At 59.8% G+C, this 15,449-nt stretch overlaps 1 protein-coding gene across 1 annotated transcript in view; it reads left to right on the top strand.

The window, feature by feature from the left end:
- LOC144931044 (BDNF/NT-3 growth factors receptor-like) overlaps positions 1-10,736 on the top strand; it is a 42,302-nt gene extending 31,566 nt beyond the window's left edge. Inside the window, exons 14-18 of the mRNA XM_078854938.1 lie at positions 1,494-1,624; positions 3,492-3,664; positions 4,117-4,348; positions 7,285-7,443; positions 8,382-10,736. Coding sequence (XP_078711064.1) covers positions 1,494-1,624; positions 3,492-3,664; positions 4,117-4,348; positions 7,285-7,443; positions 8,382-8,567 — 881 coding nt within the window. The 3' untranslated portion in view covers positions 8,568-10,736. The remainder of the gene's footprint in view (positions 1-1,493; positions 1,625-3,491; positions 3,665-4,116; positions 4,349-7,284; positions 7,444-8,381) is intronic.
- Positions 10,737-15,449: the final 4,713 nt, after the last annotated feature.

A 15,449-nucleotide genomic window follows, 5' to 3' on the forward strand; every position in this document is an offset into this window, starting at 1 on the left:
CAGCTTCCCCATGGAATCATCGTCGCTAGGTGCAGGGGTGGGGGCAGAGACCCCCCCCCCCACTCCCCCCCACCAGACTCTGCTGCATAGCCAGGGAGAGCACGGAGCCTCTGGGAGATGCAATTATCAACTTTTATTAACGAGAGCCAGGACCATTTCATTACTTTGCTACGCCAACATAAACAACGCTGATAAAAATACTCCACGCGGCCGTCACCCCCCCCCCCTACCCTCCCCACCAACCAGCCACCCGACGCGCTCTCCGCACTCTGAGTTGCTGATGTACTCTGCGGCAAGACGCGAGAGACGAAAGATGAAATATTCATGGCGTGAGTGGCGAGCGATTGTACGAGGTGACTTCTCGACAAAAACAGCAACAAACAACGACCAAAACTATGACTAACAGCGGCCGGCGCTAAAAAAAAAACGAACAAACAAAGCCACAGGTTTTCAATGTCCTGCCAGCGCCCTTAATTTGCGAGCGCCTATTGAGGCTGGCACCGGCACGGGAGCGAAGTGGCGAGGCCAGAATCGTGCCCGACCACCCTCGTCGCGCCAGCGCCGATGTTTTCGCACGCACGCGTGTGCGGTACAAAGACAAAGACCCCCCCCCCCCGATATAGCCTATGCAGGCTGTGGGGGCAAGTGCTATAAGCGAGCCCCAACACAGGCCAGCACGGCGCACGAGGCGGACGGTGTTGTCCAACGCCACGCCCGGCCGGCCGCCTTTGTCTCCCCAGTGGTGTTGTTTACAACGCACGAGGTACTCGTTTAAGGCTGAGTCGACCTAAGGGGAGATCCCGGACCGGTTCAGATATTCGGGTTCATAGTGCAGCGCGCAAACCACGACACGACCGCTCTTTCCATGCTTACACGAACACGTGCACAAACGCGCACGCACGCACGCACGCATGTGAGCCAATTTCGTAATTGCAAGCGTGGCGAATCCTCGGTGGGACCAGGCGGGTGGGTGGGCCACGTTGCCAAGCTCGCAAACACGGAAACATCGCGCGGTTCGAATGTCACGGATCTACCCGGGAAGGCCTCGCCTGAGTCTCGAGGTTTGTTGTCAGGAGGGTCTTGCTCCGCTGGGATGGCTTTCCCTACTTTTGATTTCGGTGTCTGCGAATCGGAGAGGTTGGTTTCGATTTTGCGACGAAAATTCGGACGGCAGTAACCGTTCGCGCACGCGTGAATCGAGCCGTGCACGAGCACGTGTGCCATGAAGAAGGCCCATTGCCCGAAACGTCGCCTATTATAGACGTTCCTTTTTTAAGGCCACACAAAGTGTTCTAGACACGGAACGCGTTGAGCTCTGTTGTGTTTTTCTTAGCTTGCGTGGCATCACTGCCAACGCAGCAGCGTCACCGAGCGTATTGTTGACATCCTCGCTGCCTCCATCCGACACGTGCCACGACCCCCCACCCCGTGCCCACCCCCACCCCTGTACCCCCTCCTCTCCTGCCCCCCCCCTCCGTGTCCCCCCACCGCAGTCGTGCAGCAAATCACGCGGAGGGACATCGTGCTGAAGAGCGAGCTGGGGGAAGGAGCCTTCGGGAAAGTCTTCCTGGCCGAGTGCTTCAACCTGAGCGCTGAGAAGCAGAGCATCCTGGTGGCCGTCAAGGCACGAACACCGCGCCAACACGAACACCGCGCCAACACGAACACCGTGCCAAAGCGTTACGCCTACCGTTGGAGTGAAATCCCATCGCAACAGGACAAAGGCTCACGGGCTGCCAGCAAACAAATAGATTTGGCAACACAAGCCGCAGATCCCCCCGTATAGCCTTTAACAGACTGTTCAGGGATAAGTGCTGTTTGCGAGCGCCTCTGAAGGCCGACACGGCGCACGATTGCCAGCATCACGCCCGGCCGCCCTCGTGTCTCCGCCGCGCTCCGTCTTTGTTTCACTGCTGCCCGTTGGGATGGCCACATTATTCTCAACCCTGTTGAGCCGGTGGCCGAAATCACCCCAACAAACCGTGCGAGCGCCGTTAACGCCATCATCATCATCACCATCGCCACCGTCTGCCGTGCCCCATCCACGATCCGACAGTGGCCTGCAGACTCTGCGCTCCCTCTGGCACAGCGAGGAGCGAGCGGGCGGGCGAGCTCCACGGTTTCGTTTCCGTAACGACCCGCAATAGGCCACCGTTCGGCCTCTCTCTGACGGCAGAACGGCGGCGCAGGTGTTATGTTTTCCCTCGGATCCTTCCCGAAGGCCCTGCCCTCTGCCCCTGGCGCCGCGAGGAAGTGGCGGAAACTTTCCACCACGTTCTGCGTCCGAACTGTTTCGGGCCGTGCCCCAAGTTTTTGTTTTTGTGACCGATCTTTTTATTCGAAGAAAAATTGTGGAACGAGGCAATTACACTTTGCGGCTGGCCGGGAGACAGCGGCACGCTCCCAGAGCAACGGCGGCAACGATGCGAAGTGGAATCGGACAAATGTGGCAATGTAGGCCCGAGAGAGATACTCGAGACTTGAGGCTCGGTGAGGCTTTGCAGGATAAATAAATCACGTTATTATTGTTCTGAAGGCAGCTGGGGACGGCTCCGGTCCCACGTTGAGCCGCGTCGGGTTGTTGTTGTGCCGTTGCCCGCGCGCTCCCCCCCACCCACCGGCCACGGTCTGCCGAGACGAGCCGAGAGATTTCTCGCGACGACGCCGCCACTGCCGCCGCCGTAATGAATTGCAGACCTTGAACTCGGCTCGTTGCGACTTGAGCTCGCCGCTCCGACCCGACGTTTTATTAAAAAAAAAACCCTAAAAATGCTTCTCCTCAAAAATATAAATATATTTACTTTTTCAAAAAAAGTTGCATTTTCTTGTTACACTCCCCCTCGTTACTTTGTACTTCCATTATTTCTCCTTCGATTTGTGCCGCGCGTCGTGACGACCCGAAGCAGAAGCGACTCCAAAATAGAGACGTCACGCGCCGGCGCTCGAGCGCGGGGTCACGCGCGCGACGGCGCTGTCCCTGTGCCCCGATGGCCATTAGCGACTCACCTCACCCTGGCTCGCATGGCCACCGTGGTCACCCTGCTCCTGCTCGTCCGTGTCTACCAGTCCACCAGTCGTCCGTGTCTACCAGTCCACCAGTCTCCCGTGCGAGTCGCCTTGACCAGAGCAACTGGACAGCCCTCTTAACACGTGATAAGTGCTCGCTAACAGCACTTGCCACAAGAGTCTGTTGAAGGCAAACACGGAGGGATCTTTCCCTTTGTTGCATCGCTAGAGAAGGTCGTTGATTTAAAAATCCTTTATCCAGCAGTGGATTGATCCTGACTGATGACATTGATGATGATGATGACGATAACGATGACGACAATGATGATGACGATCACGAACATTATGGCGACGATGACAATGTTGACGATGATAACGATGACGAAATTGATGACGACAATGATGATTATAACGAAGACGAAAAGGATGGCGAAGAGGACGACGCCGACGAGGAGGATGACGAGGGTGCGTGTGTGTGCGAGCAGACCCTGAAGGACGGCAGCGACGCGGCGAGGAAGGACTTCCAGCGCGAGGCAGAGCTGCTGACGAACCTGCGGCACGAGCACATCGTGCGCTTTCACGGCGTGTGCGTGGACGGGGAGCCGCTCGGCATGGTGTTCGAGTACATGCGCCACGGAGACCTCAACAAGTTCCTCAGGCGAGCCGCGCCATGCGCTGCCGCGCCGCACGGCACTCGACGACACCCTGCGCTCAACACCACCCTCACTCAACACCCTGTATTGAAGAACACACTCACTCAATACCCTCACTCAACACCCTGTATTCAACGACGCCCTGCGTGGCTGAACCTTGCACTCAGCACCCTGCACCCTGTACCCTGCACCCTGCACACTGCACCCTGCACACTGCACCTTGCACCCCGCACCCTCCACCTTGCACCCTGCACCCTGCACTCAGCACCCTCACCCTGCACACTCACCCTGCACCCTGCACACTCACCCTGCACCCCGCACCCTGCACCCTGCACACTGCACCCTGCACACTGCACTCCACGCTACCGCTCCTTGCTCTTGGCCCTGAGCATTTATCGTGATGATGATCGTGATGATGACCGTGACGATGACCGCGACGATGACCGTGATGACGCAGGGCTCACGGGCCGGACGCCGCGTTCCTGTCGGAGCGGGCGGGCGAGCGCCTCTCCCCGGGCCAGATGCTGCACCTGGGTCGCCAGGTGGCGGCCGGCGTGGCCTACCTGGCGTCGCAGCACTTCGTGCACCGCGACCTCGCCACGCGCAACTGCCTCGTCGGCGAGTGCCTGCTCGTCAAGATCGGAGACTTCGGCATGTCCCGCGACGTCTACAGCACCGACTACTACCGAGTACGACCCCCGCCCATCGTTGCCATCATTGTCATCGTCGTCAGGTTCATCATCAGCATCGTCATCGTCGTGATAATCATCGTCATCAGGATTGTCATCATCAGGATCGTCGTCATCATCGTCATTGTCATCCTTGTCATCATCATCGTCATTGTCATCAGGCTCATCATCATCGTTGTTGTTGTTGTCATGGTCAATATTGTCAAATTATTAGTCATCATCGTCATCATTGTCATGATGATCAATGTCATCGCTATTGTAATCTTCAACGCCATCATTGTCATCGTAATCTCTACAAGAAGTACCATCACATTGGACGCATTTAACTCTCGTGGTGCAATGTTGAGGCTTGTCCCCTGCCATGGGAATGTAGAATTTCCACCACTCGCTTTTGAGTGCTTATCTCACCGGGCGCCCGTGCAGTCTTGCGCGAGCGGGTTGTCACTTTCATTGCGATTTGATTTGTCAAGAGGAGGTCATCCTTTGGCAGTCGGGGTCACGGGGTCGCGACCCCTCACTTGACGCTAATGCTTCTTCGACGAGCGAGAGAAAAATACAAAAGTAAATCAATAAGAGGGAGAACATCACCACCAACAACAAAAAATAGCAACAGCAACAACGACATCAACAACACCAACAACGCCAGCAACACCACCAACAATAACAAAAAAAGACTCGTAATAGGCACAGTGGCCTGGTAATAATAATAATAAGCCTCACCGAATCCCAAGACTCCATTTCAAAGAGGGCGCTGCCCATTTTGGGATATTTTGCCATGATTTCCAATAGTGGTGAGAATTCACATGCACGTGGGAGGAAACCGGAGAGAGAGCCCGGAGAAGACCAACCCCGCCTTATACGGAGGGGGTGACACTCACAGATCCACACAGATGGGTTCACGAACCCGCTCGCTGGACTGCCATGCCCCTGGCAGCCATCTACTGCACAGCCGAGCAGCGGGCTCGGGGAGTTATTTCGCAAATCTCCGCGTGACCCACCAACCCTCGCCTCCAAAAGCGCTGACGCACAAGCTCACACAGCATCCACCCACACCCGTTCTAATCAACGAGATGAATAATGGAGGGAGGGGGTCTGGGGAGGGACAGAGAGAGAGAGGGGGCGAATTTCTGAATTTGATGGCGTCGCTGTGTTTGCCTGTCTGTGTGTACGTATGCGTGTCGTGAGAGTGTGGCTGTTAGCACACTGCGCCGGCAACCTGAGTTAGATTCCCGCTCATGGCCAACAGCAGTGATGAATATCTGAACCGGTCTTGGGCCACCCCTAGGTTGGCTCAGCCTCAAATGAGTACCTGTGTGGTTTGTAAACATCGCCACTGGGGAGACAAAGGCAGCCGGGCATGGTGCTGGTCACCCATCCCCTTGTGTGCCGTTCCGGCCTTCATAGGTGCTCACTAACAGCACTTGCCCCTACAGTCTGTTGAGGCTATTCGAGGGATCTTCGTTTTTGTGTGGTAGTGGGAGTGGTAGAGTAGTGATTAGCACACTGTGCCGGTAATCTGAGTTCAAGTTCCCGCTCACAGTCAACACCGGTGCTGTGTCTCGATCATCATCAGCACTGGGGAGACAGTGGTGGTGGTGTTACCCACACCATCTCCTTATAGATGTTCCCTCGCAACACTTGCCTCCACAGGCTACACGGGGGATCTTTGTCTTTGTGTGTGGGATGGAGATGTGGGAGTGGGGGGTGGGTAGGGCGGCAGGTGCCAAAGTGGCTCTTCAGTCCCCACGGTGCAGACTCGCTGATGGCCAGATCTGTTCACTTAGCAGGCGGGTAGCACCGAAGTCGGAGCGCCGTGCCGGCACGGACAAAATCCAGGGTTCCAATCCGGCCTTCAGCCGCTGCCCGTGAGTGGTTAAACCGGGGCTCTCAAGTGCAGCGAGTTGGTGGACTCAAAATAAAAATGGGTTTTCTCACTCTTTGGTTCTTTCGGTAAAGTCACGTAGGTAGAAAAAATAATAGATCACGACGTTTCGATCGCAACACAAGCAATCGTCATCAGGTGAAAAAGAGGGGGAAATCTGCTGAGGCAGGCTGTTTATAAAGGTTTATAACTGACATTTAACATGAAAGCTGCCCCGCCTTTCGCTAAAACTTGAAAACAGCCTGCATCAGCAGATTTCCCCCTCGTTCTCACCTGAAGACGGTTGCTTGTGTTGCGATCGAAACGTCGTGATCTATTATTTTTTTCTACCTACGTGACTTTACCGAAATAACAAAATAGTATGGATTCCTGCAGCCACGAAAGCTTCAAATAAAATGGGTTTTCACAGTTCTCAAAATTACAAATTCGACTGCCATGCGACGGACTTCACTCTCTGCGGCAGGGCATTTGGGTTAGTGCGGTGCCGGTAGAGGTGGATGCTGGCGATGACGACGCTTCGTAGACGTCCCCGTGTCTGCACGGTGATCTCAACTTGTAACGTGTCGCCGCACGGTGTCCGCTCTTGCTTGGGAAGAGAGGAGGAACTGCAGACGAGTAGGAAGGAAGCCACGTGGTGAGCCCGCGCCAACAATTGCCCAAGCTCTGCGGTCCTCTCTCTATATCTGCATGATGGCGTTATCAGCCAATAAATTAGTATTGACACGTGGGGGGAAACTGGAGCACCCGGAGAAAAACGCGTGCGAGGGGGAAACAGTCTATCCCGTACAGACAGAACAGGCGGAGTTCCACATTTTTGCCGTACCGCCTTGACCTGGCGCGTCATGGTCGACTGCTCCTCCTGGACGCCCACGACAGTGATCTGTGCGGCAATCCACCAACCCTCGCCACGGCCCCACAGCGCCGGTTCACAGGCCGCTCGCGCCGTAGCCACCGCCGCCGCCCGTCCACCGTGCGCGCGTAGCGCGTGTGCGCGAGCCGTCGTGCTGTACCCCCGGGGTCACGTGACACGCGCGCGTGCGCACGTGGGGCACAGGTCGGGGGCCACACGATGCTGCCCATTCGTTGGATGCCCCCCGAGAGCATCATGTACCGCAAGTTCACGACGGAGAGCGACGTGTGGAGCCTCGGGGTCGTGCTCTGGGAGATCTTCACTTTCGGCAAGCAGCCCTGGTACCAGCTCTCCAACAACGAGGTGAGCGTGTGGGCGGAGAGTGTGAGAGAGTGTGAGAGAGAGTGTGAGAGAGAGTGTGAGAGAGAGAGTGTGAGAGAGTGTGAGAGAGAGAGTGTGAGAGAGAGTGAGGGAGAGAGTGTGAGAGAGTGTGAGAGAGAGAGTGTGAGAGAGTGTGAGAGAGAGAGTGAGGGAGAGAGTGTGAGAGAGTGTGAGAGAGAGAGTGTGAGAGAGAGAGTGTGAGAGAGTGTGAGAGAGAGAGTGTGAGAGAGAGAGTGTGAGAGAGTGTGAGAGAGAGAGTGAGGGAGAGAGTGTGAGAGAGTGTGAGAGAGAGAGTGTGAGAGAGAGAGTGTGAGAGAGAGAGTGTGAGAGAGTGTGAGAGAGAGAGTGTGAGAGAGAGTGTGAGAGAGAGAGTGTGAGAGAGTGTGAGAGAGAGAGAGTGTGAGAGAGAGAGTGTGAGAGAGTGTGAGAGAGAGAGAGTGTGAGAGAGTGTGAGAGAGAGAGTGTGAGAGAGTGGTGCATCTGCCAGTCATCTCAGTCAGGCACCCCATCGCACCTGGGTCTGTCCCGTGACCTGTCAACAGCCAGCCTTCCGCACTTCACGTGACGGCCTCAAATTGCACTTCGCCTGACACAGGCGCCGTGGTGACGTCACCGCCACTTCCCGGCGCCGCTGCAGCCGAGGGGGGGGGGTTACAGCAACGAGATGAGAGCAGTTCGTGTGCAGGAGCATGAGGGGTTGTCGAGTGCGACGGATGGCGACGCCTTTGGCGCATCCGTCACCCATCCACGGATAGCGCGTGGCCACGTGGTGATGACGACGACGATGCAATCTTAGCCGGAGATGGGGCGGGGGGGTGATTCGAACCCAGCGCCGTTCGCACGTTCAAGATAACCGCTCGGTACCCAGTCAATCCCCTCGGCTACTGCCCCCCGCGCCCCCCGCTCCCCTCTCCACGCAGGTGGTGGAGTGCATCACCCAGGGCCGCGTGCTGGAGCGCCCTCGCACCTGCCCCACGCTCGTCTACGAGCTCATGCTGGGCTGCTGGCGCCGCGAGCCGCAGCAGCGGCTCAAGATCGGAGCCATCGAGGAGCAGCTGTTGGCGCTCGCCAAGTCGTCGCCGCCATACGTGCACGTGCTCGCGTGAGGGACGGCCACGCCATCGCTCGCTTGGGGAGTGTCACCTGTGGGGGGGTGGGGGTCGGGCGACGTGGTCTCGCTTTTGTAGACCACGTGGTGCGTCGCTCTTGTGTGACGTCACCTGGGTCACCTGGGGGTCGGGTGACGCCTTGCATGAAAGATCGCTCGGGGCATCGCCTAAGCCGCCGCCTGAGTCATCGCGTGAGACACCGTGCGATGGGACGGGCGATGGCTCACGCGAGAGATCGCCTGGTCATCGCTCGCGATGTCACCTGGCTACTTACCTGTGACATCACTGGGGACATCGCCTAGGGCAGCTGATGTCTCTCTAGAGACATCGTCGTCTGGGGTTTCACTTCAGCCATCGCCTGGGTCATCGCCTGCTGCATCGCCAGGGAGAGGTGATGAGTTCTCACTACGAGAGATGATTTGGTCATCGCGTCAATTACTTGTGACATCACCAGGGTCATTCGCCAGTGGGGACCTCGTGGAAGGGTCGAGAGAGTGATGGCTGATGTGTGGAGGTCCCGAGAGGATTAGAGTGGGATCGTGTGATGGTGGTGATGAAGGTGATGAAGGTGATGATGATGCCGATGATGTTTGAAACCACTACCCCGGGACACACACTGCACTTGCTCTATACCCTAAAGTATTACCGTAGCTAATTCCAGTCGTGGTGGTTTGTGGTAGTAATTATCGTGTGCTCGCCATCCGTGTATCAACTTGCGAAGTCTCGGCGGGCCGGAGGATATTTATTATTTATTTACTTACATACCAACACGAGAACGACGCTGCTACTGATCAGAAATGCCTCCGATCTGCACGCTGACGAATCGCTTCATCGCTGCACCTGCGAGCACACAAACCTCACCGTGGCGACGCATCGTGAGCGCACACCTCATCCAGCAGTGGATTGACAACCTCTCACACTCACGACGGCTCCACCACCACCACCTCCACATCTCACGAATCTCACGCGTGGTGAGAAACGCGAGGGAAATCTCCGTCGGGCGCAATGTGCCGACGTCGGCTTCGTGCCGTGGCGCTCTGCACCTCGGCTCCGCTCTTTTTGTGTATCGCAACTCCACTCCTCGCGACCGGCCACGGCCCACACGTTAACGCGTCATCTTAATATAAATATATACACACAGTATGCCGTATTAGCGTTCCAAAGACAAACGATTACATCTATTCAAATACGTTACTAGGTAAGGCCCACTGAGCAATATAGCTCCTTTCTCAGAAGCGACTTGGCTATCACAAATGATAGCTCAACGAAGTGGCTCATCATCGTGTGGACATTTACAGCAGCCGAATACTCTGAAAGGCACGTTTCTCAGTGTGGAGGGGAAAATCCACAATGTGCGCCATTACACGCCGCACGCACCTGATGATTGGTATACAACTCCAACAAGTCGGAGATCGTGCGAGACAGACCGGGGGGGGGGGGTGACGTGGTCTCGTGGCGGTGGCGCCGTTCGCCGCTCGCTGCAGAGGTTTCACGGTTTGAATCGGGTTGGCCGCCCTGGTTAATATTGCGTTGTATCACAACGCACAACGATACTACGCCCCATCTACTACTTATCCCTTGACGTCATTCGCAGGAGTTAGGCCATTGAGATGCCCGGTGTCAGGGTCCAAATTCGCCCAATTCTAAAATGAATCCGCACTTGACTCAATCTGGACCGTGCGTATCGAGCATCGGCCGCTGCTGGCAGCAGACGAAGAGCCTCGCTCGCGCTTGCAAACGAGACTCCTATCCTGCTCTCTTGAGATCTCTCCTGGTCCAACAAAACCAACGTGTCTGCACGTGTGCGTCACACTGTAACGTGACGCAATCGCGCGTGCGTACGTGGCACGTGCGTACCCATCATCAGGCGCGTGCAGCGTGTATAGAAGTTGAATAAAAATATATGTTTACTTGGTCGACGCGGTGTGGGTCGCGAGAGCTGAATTTTTGTCGAGAAGGCCTCTAGCTGTGGAGCATCAATGGGTGTGATGCTCTTCATTGAGTGGCCTGCAGGGACGCGTACACACACACGCGCGCATATATACATATTACACACGAGTATAAATAAGTGTAAATTATAACCAGACGTATCAATCGCTTCCTTCACAGATGAATGTTTAACGCTTCGTGTGAGTGAGTAAATTGTAATGATCATAGTCTCGAGACGAACACTGACAATCGGATGGGGGGGGGGGAGGGGGGGGGGGCTTACCTGTTGGGGTTACCTCGCTGTGTGCGTGTAACCCACCTGCTCTGTGCAAACTGAGATTCTCAAAACGACGATTTGAATTGTTCGGCTCAGCCTTAACGAAGCACGCACTGCGGCAAATGGAGCATCCTCGTTATCACTGGATCCATCAGATCGCCACTCGTTAATCAGGAATGGCATCGTCGTCGTTATAATCAATGTCGTCACCATCAACATAATCATCTATCGGTGATCTTGATCATAACTCATCATCATCATCCAATCGTCATCATCCATCGATCAGCGCTGTAGGTACCATCATCATAACCTTCCATTGCAACATTGTATTCGTCATCACCATGATCCTATTCCATTGATTGTCTACATCCACAATCATCCTCTCGCTCATCATCAATAATCGTAGTCAACATTATTAATCAATTATGATCATCATGATCATCGTCTCAATCATCCATCACCAAGATCATCGTCATGATTATTATAGTTATCATCCACCAATCGTGTTATGATCAATTCAATAATCATCGTAGTCATCATCATCATCGACATCAATCCAGCTTCATCATTATAGTCATCATTCATAAATCAAAATCGTAATAAATCACCACCATCATGGTAATCACCGCCACGCTGTGTGCGCCCTGATCATCCAGAGTCCCTCTGTGAGCGGACAGTCGCTCACAACCCCTCACCCCTCCCCTGACTCACCCCTCCCCTACCTCACCCCTCCCCTACCTCACCCCTCCTCCCTCACCCCTCCCCCCTCACCCCTCCTCTCCCTCACCCCTCCCCTACCTCACCCCTCCTCCCTCACCCCTCCTCCCTCACCCCTCCTCTCCCTCACCCCTCCCCTACCTCACCCCTCCTCCCTCACCCCTCCCCTCCCTCACCCCTCCTCCCTCCCTCACCCCTCCCCTTCCTCACCCCTCCCCTCACTCACCCCTCCTCCCTCACCCCTCCCCTCACTCACCCCTCCTCACTCACCCCTCCTCCCTCACCCCTCCCCTCCCTCACCCCTCCCCTTCCTCACCCCTCCCCTCACTCACCCCTCCTCACCCCTCCCCTCCCTCACCCCTCCCCTTCCTCACCCCTCCCCTTCCTCACCCCTCACCCCTCCCCTTCCTCACCCCTCCCCTTCCTCACGTCTCCCCTCCCTCACCCCTCCCCTTCCTCACCCCTCCCCTTCCTCACCCCTCCCCTCCCTCACCCCTCCCCTTCCTCACCCCTCCCCTCCCTCACCCCTCCCCTTCCTCACCCCTCCCCTTCCTCACCCCTCCCCTCCCTCACCCCTCCTCCCTCACCCCTCCCCTCCCTCACCCCTCCCCTCCCTCACCCCTCCCCTTCCTCACCCCTCCCCTCCTCACCCCTCCCCTTCCTCACCCCCACCCCTCCTCACGTCTCCCCTCCCTCACCCCTCCCCTTACTCACCCCTCCCCTCCCTCACCCCTCACCCCTCCTCCCTCACCCCTCCCCCCCTCACCCCTCCTCCCTCACCCCACCCCTCCCTCACCCCTCCTCCCACACCCCTCCTCCCTCACCCCTCCTCCCTCACCCCTCCCCTCCCTCACCCCTCCCCTCCCCACCCCTCCTCCCTCACCCCTCCACTCCCTCACCCCTCCTCCCTCACCCCTCCCCTCCCTCACCCCTCCCCACCCACCCCCTCCCCTCACCCCCCACCTCCTCACCCCTCCTCCCTCACCCCTCCCCTCCCTCACACCCACCCCTCCCTCACCCCACCCACCCTCACCCCCACCCTCCCTCACCCCTCCCCCCCCACCTCTCCTCCCTCACCCCTCCCCTCCCTCACCCCACCCCTCCCTCACCCCTCCTCCCACACCCCCTCCCCACCCTCACCCCTCCCCCCCTCACCACTCCTCCCTCACCCCTCCCCTCCCTCACCCCACCCCCCTCACCCCTCCTCCCTCACCCCTCCTCCCTCACCCCCCACCTCACTCACCCCTCCTCACTCACCCCTCCCCTCCCTCACCCCTCCCCTCCCTCACCCCTCCCCTCCCCACCCCTCCCCTCCCATCACCCCTCCACCCTCACCCCTCCCCTCCACACCCCCACCCCCCCTCACCCCTCCCCTCCCTCACCCCTCCCCCCCACCCCCCTCCTCCCTCACCCCTCCCCTCCCTCACCCCTCCCCTCCCTCACCCCCCCCCCCTCACCCCTCCCCCTCACCCCTCCTCCCTCACCCCCCTCCCTCTCACCCCTCCTCACTCACCCCCCTCCTCTCTCACCCCTCCTCACTCACCCTTACTCCCCCACACCCCCCCTCACCTCTCACACCCTCCCCCCCCTCACCCCACCCCTCCCTCACCCCTCCCCCCCTCACCCCTCCTCCCACCCCCACCTCCCTCACCCCTCTCCACCCTCACCCCTCCCCTCCCTCACCCCTCCTCACCCCTCCCCCCCTCACCCCTCCTCCCTCACCCCTCCTCCCTCACCCCTCTCCACCCTCACCCCTCCCCTCCCTCACCCCTCCCCTCCCTCACCCCCCCCCCTCACCCCCCTCCCACACCCCACCTCCCTCACCCCCTCCTCCCACACCCCTCCCCCCCTCACCCCTCCCCTCCCTCACCCCTCCCCCCCTCACCCCACCTCCCTCACCCCTCCTCCCTCACCCCCCTCCACTCTCACCCCTCCTCACTCACCCTTACACCCCCACTCCCCCTCACCTCTCACCCCTCACCCCTCCTCCCCCACCCCTCCCCTTCCTCACCCCTCCCCTCCCTCACCCCTCACCCCTCCTCCCCCACCCCTCCTCCTCACCCCCCTCCTCACTCACCCTCCTCCCTCCCCTCCCTCACCCCTCCCCTCCTCACCCCTCCCCTTCCTCACCCCTCCCCTCCCTCACCCCTCCTCCCTCACCCCTCCCCTCCCTCACCCCTCCCCTCCCTCACCCCTCCCCTCCTCACCCCTCCCCTTCCTCACCCCTCCCCTTCCTCACCCCTCCCCTTCCTCACGTCTCCCCTCCCTCACCCCTCCCCTTACTCACCCCTCCCCTCCCTCACCCCTCACCCCTCCTCCCTCACCCCTCCCCCCCCTCACCCCTCCTCCCTCACCCCTCCCCTCCCTCACCCCTCCTCCCTCACCCCTCCTCCCTCACCCCTCCTCCCTCACCCCTCCCCTCCCTCACCCCTCCCCTCCCTCACCCCTCCTCCCTCACCCCTCCACTCCCTCACCCCTCCTCCCTCACCCCTCCCCTCCCTCACCCCTCCCCCCCCACCCCTCCCCCTCACCCCCCTCCTCCCACTACCCCACCTCACTCCCCCCTTCCACACACCCCTCCCTCCCTCACCCCCTCCCCTCCCTCACCCTCCCTCCCTCACCCCTCCTCCTCACCCCTCCCCTCCCTCACCCCTCCCCCCCTCACCTCTCCTCCCTCACCCCTCCCCTCCCTCACCCCTCCCCTCCCCCACCCCTCCTCCCTCACCCCTCCCCTCCCTCACCCCTCCCCCCCTCACCTCTCCTCCCTCACCCCTCCCCTCCCTCACCCCTCCCCCCTCACCCCTCCTCCCTCACCCCTCCTCCCTCACCCCCCTCCTCTCTCACCCCTCCTCACTCACCCCTCCCCTCCCTCACCCCTCCCCTCCCTCACCCCTCCCCTCCCTCACCCCTCCCCTCCCTCACCCCTCCTCCCTCACCCCTCCCCTCCCTCACCCCTCCCCCCCTCACCCCTCCCCTCCCTCACCCCTCCCCCCCTCACCCCTCTCCTCCCTCACCCCTCCCCTCCCTCACCCCTCCCCTCCCTCACCCCTCCCCCCCTCACCCCTCCTCCCTCACCCCTCCTCCCTCACCCCCCTCCTCTCTCACCCCTCCTCACTCACCCCCCTCCTCTCTCACCCCTCCTCACTCACCCTTACTCCCCCACTCCCCCTCACCTCTCACCCCTCCCCCCCTCACCCCTCCTCTCCCTCACCCCTCCCCCCCTCACCCCTCCTCCCTCACCCCTCCTCCCTCACCCCTCTCCTCCCTCACCCCTCCCCTCCCTCACCCCTCCTCACCCCTCCCCCCCTCACCCCTCCTCCCTCACCCCTCCTCCCTCACCCCTCTCCTCCCTCACCCCTCCCCTCCCTCACCCCTCCCCTCCCTCACCCCTCCCCCCCTCACCCCTCCTCCCTCACCCCTCCTCCCTCACCCCTCTCCTCCCTCACCCCTCCCCTCCCTCACCCCTCCCCTCCCTCACCCCTCCCCCCTCACCCCTCCTCCCTCACCCCTCCTCCCTCACCCCCCTCCTCTCTCACCCCTCCTCACTCACCCTTACTCCCCCACTCCCCCTCACCTCTCACCCCTCACCCCTCCTCCCCCACCCCTCCCCTTCCTCACCCCTCCCCTCCCTCACCCCTCACCCCTCCTCCCCCACCCCTCCTCCCTCACCCCCCTCCTCACTCACCCCTCCTCCCTCACCCCCCTCCTCCCTCACCCCTCACCCCTCCTCCCCCACCCCCTCCCCTCCCTCACCCCTCACCCCTCCTCCCCCACCCCCTCCCCTCCCTCACCCCTCACCCCTCCTCCCCCACCCCCTCCCCTCCCTCACCCCTCACCCCTCCTCCCCCACCCCCTCCCCTCCCTCACCCCTCACCCCTCCTCCCTCACCCCCCTCCTCTCTCACCCCTCCTCACTCACCCTTACTCCCCCACTCCCCCTCACCTCTCACCCCTCAC

The sequence above is a fragment of the Lampetra fluviatilis genome, chromosome 3 (assembly GCF_964198595.1).
Source record: "Lampetra fluviatilis chromosome 3, kcLamFluv1.1, whole genome shotgun sequence".
In the NCBI taxonomy this organism is placed as follows: Eukaryota; Metazoa; Chordata; class Hyperoartia; order Petromyzontiformes; family Petromyzontidae; genus Lampetra; species Lampetra fluviatilis.